The 13,697-nt window shown below is 41.5% G+C and overlaps 1 protein-coding gene across 1 annotated transcript in view; it reads right to left on the reverse strand.

Moving 5' to 3' along the window:
• LOC142312750 (polycystin-1-like) overlaps positions 1 to 13,697 on the reverse strand; it is a 258,417-nt gene that overhangs the window by 54,484 nt on the left and 190,236 nt on the right. Inside the window, exons 29-32 of the mRNA XM_075351738.1 lie at positions 3,665 to 3,875; positions 3,289 to 3,412; positions 3,071 to 3,196; positions 2,922 to 2,986 (exon numbers count right to left, since the gene is read on the reverse strand). Coding sequence (XP_075207853.1) covers positions 2,922 to 2,986; positions 3,071 to 3,196; positions 3,289 to 3,412; positions 3,665 to 3,875 — 526 coding nt within the window. The remainder of the gene's footprint in view (positions 1 to 2,921; positions 2,987 to 3,070; positions 3,197 to 3,288; positions 3,413 to 3,664; positions 3,876 to 13,697) is intronic.

The following is a 13,697-nucleotide window of genomic DNA, read 5'->3' on the forward strand; positions in this document are numbered from 1 at the left end:
TGAAAACATGCGTTTAGGACCAATTAATTGCATGCGTTTTTGGCCAAATATTAATGGCATGATATGTCCCTTTACACACACAGCCTGACAATTATTTTTAAAAAAATCCTTATATAAATGTCATTTTATGCATAATTATCACAAACTTATCATTTTAATAAAAAAAAGCCATTTTTTGATTGATTATAATTTTGATATTTGTTATCATTTTTTTCCGTTTTTTTTCATAGTGTTTGAATGGTTAAACTTTATTTAGTAGTGTCTTTGTATTCAAAATGCATCAGACTTTAAGCAGTGGAAAAGCATGTAAAACACGCTAAAACGCAGTAAAAACGTGGCTAAAACGCGGTAAATACGCACGCGTATTTATCGCGTTTTTGTGGTCAAAACCAACTTTGGCAAAAACCATTTCTGCCAGAGGATGCGTTTAGAACTGCAACTACCTCGACACAAAGTGCGCACATTGCCTAATAGTCATCTCTGACTACACAGTAAGACTATGTGCGCACGCTGCATCTTTTTCTGACCACAAAGATGCAGCGTTTTTGGCCGCAAAAAATGCACAAAAACGCACCCACGTCAAAAACGCAGCAGTAACAATGCATGCGTTTTTACCACGTATTTGTGTGTTTTTGGCTGCGTTTTGCTGCGTTTTTGTTCACTGCATTTTGCTGTGTTTTTCCAATAAATTGCATGGGTAGAAAACTGCAGAAAACCGCAGAAAAGAATTGACATGTTGCTTTTTTTTTCAACTCAAAAACGCAGCTAAAAAAAAAAAAAGCACTGTGCGGACAGCAAAAATGAAAAGTCATAGGCTTGCAGTTTTTAGGCCAAAAGTGCACCCAAAAAATGCGCAAAAATTACGCAAAAAATGCACTGTATGCACATAGCCTAAGGGCGCTGTGATCACTCCCCGACATCTTCATTGACAGCCTGATTTGTAGCATGTGTGTTCAGTTTTGCTGTTTGTTGTTGGAAGCATTTAATAATTTTGTTGACAGTGTCAAGCCTAAAGGCCCATTTACACGCTACGATATCGCTAGCGAGTGTACCCGTACCCGTCGTTTGTGCGTCACGGGCAAATTGCTGCCCGTGGCGCACAATATCGCTAAAACCCGTCACCCATACTTACCTTCCTAGCGACGTTGCTGTGGGCGGCGAATAACCTCTTTGTTAAGGGGTAGGTTTGTGCGCCGTCACAGCAACGTCACACAGCGGCCGACCAATAGAAGCGGAGGGGCGGAGACCAGCCGCATTAATAACGCGCCCACCTTGTTGCCGGAGGACGCAGGTAAGCTGTTGTTCGTCGTTCCTGGGGTGTCACACCTAGCGATGTGTGCTGCCTCAGGAACGACTAACAACCTGCGTCCACAACGACCAACGAGATTTTAAAAATGAACAATGTGTCAACGATCAACGATTAGGTGAGTATTTCTGATCGTTAACACTCGCTCGGAGCTGTTACACGCAACGACGTCGCTAATGACGCCGGATGTGCGTCACGAATTAGGTGACTCTGACGACATATTGTTAGCGATATCGTTGTGTGTAAATGGACCTTTATAGTTTGCGGAGCTCCAACAATGAAGTGGGACAGTTCGTTCTTAAAAGGAATCTGTCACCAGGCATAATGTAGAGACAGAGACCTTCATTCCAGTGAGGTGTCACTTATTGGGCTGCTTGTTGTAATGATAAAATCACTGTTTTATTAGCAGGAGATTATCACTGCAGGACTAGTAAATTTGCTGCCATGTAGTCCTCCATATTTATGAGCTCTGTATAAATCCGTCCTCACCACTAATGGGCAGCTTTCTTCTTATGCACAGTATACACTGAAAGCTAAGAATAAATGCTGGAATGCAACTGTATAGCTGAAAGAACAGGGTAGATGGTAAAGCTAGATAAATAGAGATAGAGGCGCAGAAAGAAAAAAAGTCTTTAATTTTTGCACATTAGTAAGAAAAACATCACATGAAGCCAAAATCATGCTATATAAATATTTATTATAGTAATGCTTCAAGACAGTAGAATTTTTAGACAACAGAAAATAAAACAGGTGGGTAAAGTGCAGAGGGGGAATAAATAAGACCCCACATGCCCCTGGATGGATGTTCAAAATTAAATAGGGTGAATCTATTCATAATAGGAATGTAGAAGCAGGTGCAGAATTGCCCTAATAAGGTCTGTTCACAATAAACTGGCCTCACAATGGATATAGACACTCACCCATATTAGTAAAGTGACAGACCAGGGTTGCACGTGGGGACCAGCGTCCCGACACTTGTTTCACAAAGAAGCATAGGAGACGTGAAACACATGTCGGGACACTGGTCCCCACATGCAACCCTGGTCTGTCACTTTACTAATATGGGTGAGTGTCTATATTCATTGTGAGGCCAGTTTATTGTGAACAGACCTTATTAGGGCAATTCTGCACCTGCTTCTACATTCCTATTATGAATAGATTCACCCTATTTAATTTTGAACATCCATCCAGGGGCATGTGGGGTCTTATTTATTCCCCCTCTGCACTTTATCCACCTGTTTTATTTTCTGTTGTCTAAAAATTCTACAGTCTTGAAGCATTACTATAATAAATATTTATATAGCATGATTTTGGCTTCATGTGATGTTTTTCTTACTAATTTGCAAAAATTAAAGACTTTTTTCTTTCTGCGCCTTTATATCCTTTAAAGTTGTTGCACCTTTATGTCATGAGACTTGCCTTGGGTCCCTGTTCTTTTGTCTTTTATAAATAGAGATAGAGGGAGTAGATAGATAGATAGATAGATAGATAGAGGGATAGATAGATAGATAGAGGGATAGATAGATTGATAGATAGAGGATAGAGGGATAGATAGATAGATAATAGATAGTTAGATGCTTTGCGTCAACCAGATTACTGAAAATCCAAACCTCACCTTTCTAAATGCCAGAATTCATCCTTACCAAGGTCAAAGGTAAATTTGCTGCTTGTTATGGACTTCTAAATGGAAAGGTTTTTTAATTAGACCCATCTCTACATTATATATTATGTGTACGTGGCCTCTTGCATATGAACGTCACCTACACAACTGAGAGAACTGATCTCTGCCAAAGAATCAGCTCTTCCGGGAATGGATAATATTGATGAAGAATCTGTTTGCACTTCTTCCTCTGTGGTTGAGGCAGAAGTAATTGCATCTTCTACAAATACCTAAAGAAAAGTTAATTTACACATTAGTATGTGGCCAGAATAATGTTACATAAACACATACTCATGTATTATGCATTTGATATTTTTCTTACCAAACTACGTGTTTCTCTGAATAGGAATGAGAACAGAAGCTGCACTGGAAGAACTAGGACAGATGTGACAATCCCAACGCAAACACTTTGCCAAGTAACCATAGACTGGAATCCTAGAGGCAAGCTGAAACATAGGAAGATAAAACAAATTCTGCTGAAAAGAGTTCAAAACGTTCTCACAGCGCCACCCTTGTCTATAGGCCATGCCTGGTATTGCAGCACAGCCCTAATTAAGCAATATGGGCTAAGCTACAGTACTAGACAGATCATGGGAAGGAATGGTGTTATTTCTGAGGATGAGAAGCAGAACTTTTGTTCTAATCTCATACATACCCTAACATTACAGTTATCTAGTTATGTATACAGTAGTACAGACCTTTCTCCTTGTACTCCAGCAGCTCCATACCACAGGGAACAAGTAATCATGTACAGATGAAATGTCAGCACACAGCAAGTTACCCTCTGGATACGTGTAAAGCGGCTGTGTGCCGGTCTCCACCAAACGGACAACCAGAGGTGCCAGTCTGTTACGCCAAGAGCTAGTAGTGCTGGAAACACTTGTGAAAAACTTGCAAGCTCCTGAGGACCTGAGACAAAGTAGAAGAAGAAATAAGACAATTAGTGTTTTACCCCTATGAGACAGTTATCTGTTTATTTTAACCACAGTTCCTATTTACCAGTGTGAAACGTACAAATTATAGCTTTTATGACACACTGGATGAGTGTTCCCCTTTTAAATTTAATGGTTGAGATTACGTGGATAATAGAGTTCAAATGGTTGCTAAACACTAATTATTCCAAAAATTATATGTAATTTAAAGGTATGTTCAGGTAAAATAAATCTTTCATAGATTTGCAGTAAATTAGTAAATGGGGTTTACAAAAGTATTTACATCTAAAAAAACCAAAAACATCCCTTTGGGGCAAAAAAAAAATCTGAATTTACAGCATGCTGGAAATTACTAAATTCACAGTATGCCCAATAAGCCACAGATTTCATTTTTTAAGCATACTAAAAATGTGTCCATGTTTTTAATGTATTTCAAAATACAAAACCTTAAAGGGATCCTGTCACCAGGTTTTTTCTTTATGAGCTGCGGCCACTACCAGTGAGCTCTTATATACAGTCATCAAAGGTAAGAAGAAAATGACGGCAAAACAGCTGCTATGCCGGATGATCTTTATTCAAACTTCAGTGCAGGGTAAAATCAGCGGCGGGAGGAGACCTGGATGCGTCCCCTCGCTGAGGACGACTGCCGTTTCGCCTGTAATTAGGCTTCTACTGGTCCACATGTGAGTGCGGTAAAGCCCTCCTTAAATAGGGAAGTGCATCCAGGTGCCATCACCGCACATAAAAACTGAAAGGAATGTCGAACAATTTATATACACATACAAACAGTTAAAAAATGTGTACATATGGCACATACTGTAATTAAAACCAAATTGGATAAACCAGAGTTTTACAATATTCCGGAACAGAGGAAAATCTAATCATAACATGGTGTGGGATTTTACATGTAATATTGCAAATGATTCCTTTTTCATATGCACTGATTATATTCATAAATGACCATATTACCAAATCAAAATGTATACATATATGCATTTCACCACATTTTTTGATCAAAAAAATCATTACAAAACAACATATATATATACCTCACAAAAATACGGCCAGATCATGCCGATCATTAAGACCCAATCTGCCCTGTGCTTCATATTTGATTATTAATTTGGCCTCTATGTGCAGCAATAGTTTATGGAGATCTCCTCCCTGTGGAGGCAAAGTTGTTCTCACTAGGCCAGCAAAACGCACGACATCAGGTCGACTTGCATGGACTTCACGTATATGATCTATTAGTCTGGGGGAACCCTTGCTGGTGAGGATTGAATTATAGTGTTCTCTGAAACGAACGTACAAACACCTAATGGTTTTTCCAATATAAAACCTTCCACACGGGCACATCACTACATAAACCACAAATTTCGTTTTGCATGATATACCGTATTTTTCGATTTATAAGATGCACTTTTGTTCCCCCAAATCTTGGGGGAAAGTAGGGGGTGTGTCTTATAAACCGAATATACGGGTGGGGGGTGCATATATATATATATATATATATATATACACTGCAGGGTCCGCTCTCGAGCGGTGCTGGGGGCAGGTGACAGCTGCGGGCGGCAGCGTTAGATCTCCTGCTCCCGCTCATATAATATGCACAGCCGCTGTCCATCAGCAGCGTGGTGCTGAAACTGCATCACTCTGAGGGGCTGGGGCAGCGGGGCATATTGTATCTGCCTGCGCCCTCCTTTGATTGCACATGATCCCCCCTGTGTTAGATATGGCCCCCGTGCTGCTGCCCATAGTAAAATAAAAAAAGCTTTACTCACCTCCTCCAGCGCTGATCTCCGGTCTCCTGCTGCTGCTGTCTGTGATAAGGCATGCAGAGATGATATCACTCTGCCGTGCCGATCACATGACCGGCAGCAAGAACCAGGAAGTAAGGAAGCCGGAGCTCAACTGCGAGGAGGGAGACACGAGGCAGGACAGTGCTGAGAAGGTAAGGAAAGAGTGTTTTATTTTATTATGGGCAGAAGCCTGGGGGCGATATCTAACACAGGGGAGATATGCCATCTATAGCGGCCATGGGCAGCTGTATGGGGGCCATATCAAACAGGGGACATGTGCCATCTATAGGGGCCATGGACAGCTGTATGGGGGCCATATCTAACAGGGGAGATGTGCCATCTATAGGGGCCATGGGCAGCTGTATGGGGGCCATATCAAACACAGGGGAGATGTGCCATCTATAGGGGCCATGGGCAGCACACATGGGGGGCATATCTAACACAGGGGAGATGTGCCATCTATAGGGGCCATGGGCAGCACACATGGGGGCCATATCTAACACAGGGGAGGTGTGCCATCTATAGGGGCCATGGGCAGCACACATGGGGGCCATATCAAACACAGGGGAGGTGTACCATCTATAGGGGCCATGGGCAGCACACATGGGGCCATATCAAACACAGGGGAGGTGTACCATCTATAGGGGCCATGGGCAGCACAGGGGGACGTGTCCCAGCACAAGGGGGCTATATTCAATATAAGGGGGCCATATCCAGATTAAGGGGGGCTAATTTTAGGATGGGGGGCTATGAGGGACATATACCCTATATGATTTGTTAGACGGACACTGGCATTATAAGATGGACCCCATTTAACATTAAAAAAAAATTCTCTTTTCCTTCACCAAATTTGGGGGTGCGTCTTATAATCAGGTGCAAAACGATTATTCCTGGCTCTACAGCGTTAAATTTAGGTGCTCAGAAAAAGCAGCAAGTCTAATAGAAAATAATTCTGGCACACTTGGAGACAATATGAAGAGGAGAAAATCTTGAAATGCTTAAATGGTTTTATTTTGTGCATAGATCAAAAAAGAAGTTGATGATAATTCATCCATCCAACGTTTCGACCATTTGAGGTCTTTATCAAGGACAAATTTATCTAATGTAACAAAAACATACGCACCATTAGTGCATGAAAACAAAACATGATTATGGCATTCATTATAACAACAGTCTCTGATAACATCATGATAGCACATAACCAAATAAAGACATACATATACTTATAAAATCCATGTGCTGAAAAACAGTGAAAATAGAAACCTAATAAAGGAACAAAGCTCATGAAGGGTACACTTATCATTCGGCAAATGAGGGCAGTAGTGACCCACCTAAATGATCAACTGTATGGTATATATTCAAGACTATGAAGACATCATAATGCAATCAAAGAGATGGATAAAGATGTGATCCTATGTGGGAGACAAAAACAGATAAGTATCGTGTACATGACATATAACCATGCAGATAAGAAGAGTTTCATTCTTCGGCAATAACTGTCTACAGATGTGTCTTTCCCCACTTATACCTTATGCACTGGAGCAAATTGATGATCAGTAGTGGTGACCCTTTTCAGAGGGAATGGGATATAGATAATTCTAAATGCAAGTGGATATAGATATGCGCATTAAAATAATATATGGATTATTTTAACCATATGATTAAAGTGAACTAATGCATCCTGAAGGAGAGTAGTATACCTGGATAAACTATTTCGCTGTCAAAGGTAGATACCTGAGAGCATAAGGGAAAGTTTCGTGTTTCCTTCACTGATGGTTCCTCAGTTGCCTCAGAAGAAGGGGAATATTCTGAGCAAGAGAGTCACATATACTTGCATTACCGCATAAAGTAGGGAGAAGACACATATACAATGACTTCTGTGTATTACATAACATATGGTAAGAAGGCAAAAACTACCTGAAAAATGCAGAGATAGTATACTAATACTTGCACTGAGGAATTCACAACGGCCTCAGGGTAACATCAGTGCTATGGACAAAATATGTGAACATCAGGAGTTACAAGTAGAATAGGAAAAACCAGTATAAGGTACATGTTGTAGGATAAAAAAGTACCCAAATTACCTTAATATTGTTCCAAAAAGGTGAACATGTATGGGATCATATAACAAAGAGGACTCCTTGTGGGGTTCTCAAAGAGACCCTATGGAAAATGTATACATTTAAGTATCAAATAGTATACGTGACAAAAATGGTGGGCTGATATAGACACATACCTGAGGTATTCAAGGTATTAGAAGCAGGGAAGAGCTATTGAGCCATATATGGTGTCACGTATCTAAATAAAAATATGGAGAGTGCATAAATAATGCTGTTCCATCATGTTAAAGGCTCAGGGAAAGACGTACACATACCTTGCGTTGGTGATATAGGGTATGGGCCCCAGGGAGACGTGCACTGTGCGGTGGTGGTGTGTCCTTATATAGTGGGAGCAGTGCAGCGTCCACCATCCTGCTTCCTGGATGGTGGAACGCAGTGTGGGCCGGTGGAGCGCACGCCGCGCATGCGCAGTGCGGCGCGCCGCACCGCGCATGCGCCCGGAGCGCAGCATCAGCCCAATGGGAGAAGATGTGACAGGGGAGGTGTGTAAGTGTATGGGAACCAGGGATTGGCCTGTGAATCGCACCGAGAGCGCGCACAGCGCCACCTAGTGGCCCAGCACGCGCGCCCAGCACGGAACACAGGCCAAAGTGAGTGACAGCAAGGTGAAAATGCTGAGTAGCTGTGCCCAGCAAGCACACAGCGCCCATTCATTGGCACAGTGCGCCAGAGTGGCACAAAACAGGACAGAGGAAATGACATGCAAAGTCTAACAACTAGATATGTGAATGTGTGAGATCCTAATATAAAGGATTACGGTGTGCTGGCCTGTGAATTGCGCATGGCAAATGCGCAGTGTCGGGCCATTTACACCAACGCATGAGCCAGGTACAGAGCACAAGTCAGTAAAACATACCAAAAGACGACATTATACAGAGTGCACAATAACAGAGAATCTTGGTGATGGTCCCTTAAAGCTGAGCGTAGTTGTGGTGATGACACAAGATTGGTGCAAGGACGGTGAAGAAATCAAGTAGGAGGTGGAGCCTGGAACGAAGAAAAAACAATTTAGGGAGAAATACATGTCACTATGTGTAGTAGAATGATATTCTCACTTATCCTTATACTGGGTTTTTGACAATCATATTGTAGATGACCACTCAGAGGCTGAAAAGCAACAAAAGTCGACCAAACTCAATTAATATAATAAATATTCAAGGTAACGTAAACTATCGAACAGTAAACTTCATTAAATGCACATATCGTGCTCCCTATTAAGACCTCTTGGTTCCAGCGTGTTCAGGGTAAATATCCAATAGGATTCCCTTTCCTTTAGGGTACGTATTCTGTTACCACCCCTTCTAGGTATGGGTACATGTTCCAGTATCTGGTACTTCAATTGCGCGATCGTGTGACCATATGTAATAAAATGATACGGGATAGGGAGCATCATCTGTTTGCACCTAATAGTGGATTTGTGTTTACTGATACGGTCTCGGACATGTTGGGTGGTCTCCCCAACATATCCGAGACCGCATGGACACTTAATAAGGTAAACTACAAAAGAGGATTCACATGTAAAAAATCCCTGTATGGAAAAAATTCGTCCTGACAAAGGGTGAGTAAAGGTGTCACCCCTGGTGAGATTGTTGCACTGTATGCAGTGGTGACACGGAAAATTGCCTTTTTTGGGAGTACCGAGAAACGTTTGCCTCGGTACAATCTTACTGGAACCTATGTCAGCCCTTACAAAACTGTCCCGGAGATTACGAGGCCTCTTGTTACAAAATAAAGGGGGTACACTGAATTCGCTAACCTCTGGATAAGCCTTATTCAGGAGCGGCCAGTGTTTACAGACTATGCTCTTAATAAGAGGAGAAAAAGGATGATAGGTGTTTATACACGGAATACGTGGGATATTCTTCCCAGTAGTGGGTCTTTGAGAAAATTTCTTATTGGCAATATCAATAGGATATCCCCTCTGGAGAAACTTCATACTCATTTCTGAGGATCTTAGGTCACGTTGTGCTGGGTCAGATACAATTCGCGCCACACGCTGATGTTGGGAAATAGGAAGACTTTGTTTAGTGTGACGGGGATGGCAACTTGTAAAATGCAGAAGACTATTACGGTCGGTCGGTTTTACATACAAATCCGTGCTAAGGATGCCGTCAGACGATATTACCATGGTATCTAAAAAATTGATATTATGGCTATCAAATTGAATGGAAAAGGTGAGACCTAGTGTGAGAGAATTGATCTCTGTGTGAAACTGTGATAAAGAAGCGACATCACCCCGCCAAATGAGGAAGATGTCGTCAATATACCTTTTCCATGTAATCACATGTTCCAACCATAGTGGATGATTGTATATGTGTAATTCTTCAAAATGCGCCATAAAAATATTAGCATACGGGGGTGCCAAATTAGAACCCATCGCGGTCCCCCGTTTCTGTAAATAAAACTGGTCTTGGAACAGAAAGAAATTATTTTCTAGAACCAGTTGAAGGAGATCAATGCAAAATTGATTCTGTAAAGGAGAGTGAGTACTATGTCTATTCAAAAACCATTTTACTGCCTGTATGCCATCAAGGTGTTGAATGCTAGTATAAAGACTATTGACATCAAGGGATACCAAAAGACATTCAGGAGGCAACAACCCTATGGATTGTAAATGTGTCAAGAAGTCGGAAGTGTCCTTAAGGTATGACTTGATGTTGGGTATGAGAGGAGTGAGGATTCTCTCAACTGTGATAGCAAGGGGCGATAAAACGGATTCTGTCGAAGCGACAATCGGGCGACCGGGAGGATGGCTCATGTTTTTATGAACCTTGGGTAAGGTATAAAACACCGGTGTGATGGGGTGGGCTTTAATGAGAAAATCAGCTAGTTTCTGATCTATGGTATTATTGGCCAAATAGATACGGATAATGTGTTTAATGAGTCCCTGAATATGGGATGTTGGATCACGTGAAATAGGTACAGAAGTACTTGTATCCCCTAATTGGCTCAAAATCTCATCAATGTAGTATTTCTTGTTGAGTACCACAATGGACCCACCCTTATCGGCCGGTTTGATAACGATATTGGGGTTATTTTTTAAATCCCGTATTGCACGACTTTCTTCTATAGTAACATTACGTTTGATCTTGAATTGACCCTCATCCACTGTCCTTAATGTATGATTAATGTCTCTAGAAACCAAAGCAACATACGTCTCGATGGGGTGATACGTCTTAGGAGGGTTGAACGAACTCGGGACTCTAAGGTCCAATTGTTTCAATTTTGTAGGTTGGGCTCCTGAAACAGGATTGTCATTTGATATCAAATTAAAAAAAATAAAAAAAATCAAATTTAAAAAAGTCCATTCTGCAGGTAGGGGAGGATTGGTGCAGAAAGTCACGCAGGAGTCCTCAGTCCGAGTGTCAGGACTGGAACATTACGACAGTGTTGATTTTATATATCAAGTAGGACCTGTTCCAGTACAGTTCGGTTGAAACAATTGGACCTTAGAGTCCCGAGTTCGTTCAACCCTCCTAAGACGTATCACCCCATCGAGACGTATGTTGCTTTGGTTTCTAGAGACATTAATCATACATTAAGGACAGTGGATGAGGGTCAATTCAAGATCAAACGTAATGTTACTATAGAAGAAAGTCGTGCAATACGGGATTTAAAAAATAACCCCAATATCGTTATCAAACCGGCCGATAAGGGTGGGTCCATTGTGGTACTCAACAAGAAATACTACATTGATGAGATTTTGAGCCAATTAGGGGATACAAGTACTTATGTACCTATTTCACGTGATCCAACATCCCATATTCAGGGACTCATTAAACACATTATCCGTATCTATTTGGCCAATAATACCATAGATCAGAAACTAGCTGATTTTCTCATTAAAGCCCACCCCATCACACCGGTGTTTTATACCTTACCCAAGGTTCATAAAAACATGAGCCATCCTCCCGGTCGCCCGATTGTCGCTTCGACAGAATCCGTTTTATCGCCCCTTGCTATCACAGTTGAGAGAATCCTCACTCCTCTCATACCCAACATCAAGTCATACCTTAAGGACACTTCCGACTTCTTGACACATTTACAATCCATAGGGTTGTTGCCTCCTGAATGTCTTTTGGTATCCCTTGATGTCAATAGTCTTTATACTAGCATTCAACACCTTGATGGCATACAGGCAGTAAAATGGTTTTTGAATAGACATAGTACTCACTCTCCTTTACAGAATCAATTTTGCATTGATCTCCTTCAACTGGTTCTAGAAAATAATTTCTTTCTGTTCCAAGACCAGTTTTATTTACAGAAACGGGGGACCGCGATGGGTTCTAATTTGGCACCCCCGTATGCTAATATTTTTATGGCGCATTTTGAAGAATTACACATATACAATCATCCACTATGGTTGGAACATGTGATTACATGGAAAAGGTATATTGACGACATCTTCCTCATTTGGCGGGGTGATGTCGCTTCTTTATCACAGTTTCACACAGAGATCAATTCTCTCACACTAGGTCTCACCTTTTCCATTCAATTTGATAGCCATAATATCAATTTTTTAGATACCATGGTAATATCGTCTGACGGCATCCTTAGCACGGATTTGTATGTAAAACCGACCGACCGTAATAGTCTTCTGCATTTTACAAGTTGCCATCCCCGTCACACTAAACAAAGTCTTCCTATTTCCCAACATCAGCGTGTGGCGCGAATTGTATCTGACCCAGCACAACGTGACCTAAGATCCTCAGAAATGAGTATGAAGTTTCTCCAGAGGGGATATCCTATTGATATTGCCAATAAGAAATTTTCTCAAAGACCCACTACTGGGAAGAATATCCCACGTATTCCGTGTATAAACACCTATCATCCTTTTTCTCCTCTTATTAAGAGCATAGTCTGTAAACACTGGCCGCTCCTGAATAAGGCTTATCCAGAGGTTAGCGAATTCAGTGTACCCCCTTTATTTTGTAACAAGAGGCCTCGTAATCTCCGGGACAGTTTTGTAAGGGCTGACATAGGTTCCAGTAAGATTGTACCGAGGCAAACGTTTCTCGGTACTCCCAAAAAAGGCAATTTTCCGTGTCACCACTGCATACAGTGCAACAATCTCACCAGGGGTGACACCTTTACTCACCCTTTGTCAGGACGAATTTTTTCCATACAGGGATTTTTTACATGTGAATCCTCTTTTGTAGTTTACCTTATTAAGTGTCCATGCGGTCTCGGATATGTTGGGGAGACCACCCAACATGTCCGAGACCGTATCAGTAAACACAAATCCACTATTAGGTGCAAACAGATGATGCTCCCTATCCCGTATCATTTTATTACATATGGTCACACGATCGCGCAATTGAAGTACCAGATACTGGAACATGTACCCATACCTAGAAGGGGTGGTAACAGAATACGTACCCTAAAGGAAAGGGAATCCTATTGGATATTTACCCTGAACACGCTGGAACCAAGAGGTCTTAATAGGGAGCACGATATGTGCATTTAATGAAGTTTACTGTTCGATAGTTTACGTTACCTTGAATATTTATTATATTAATTGAGTTTGGTCGACTTTTGTTGCTTTTCAGCCTCTGAGTGGTCATCTACAATATGATTGTCAAAAACCCAGTATAAGGATAAGTGAGAATATCATTCTACTACACATAGTGACATGTATTTCTCCCTAAATTGTTTTTTCTTCGTTCCAGGCTCCACCTCCTACTTGATTTCTTCACCGTCCTTGCACCAATCTTGTGTCATCACCACAACTACGCTCAGCTTTAAGGGACCATCACCAAGATTCTCTGTTATTGTGCACTCTGTATAATGTCGTCTTTTGGTATGTTTTACTGACTTGTGCTCTGTACCTGGCTCATGCGTTGGTGTAAATGGCCCGACACTGCGCATTTGCCATGCGCA

Source organism: Anomaloglossus baeobatrachus, chromosome 5 (genome assembly GCF_048569485.1).
Source record: "Anomaloglossus baeobatrachus isolate aAnoBae1 chromosome 5, aAnoBae1.hap1, whole genome shotgun sequence".
NCBI lineage: Eukaryota > Metazoa > Chordata > Amphibia > Anura > Aromobatidae > Anomaloglossus > Anomaloglossus baeobatrachus.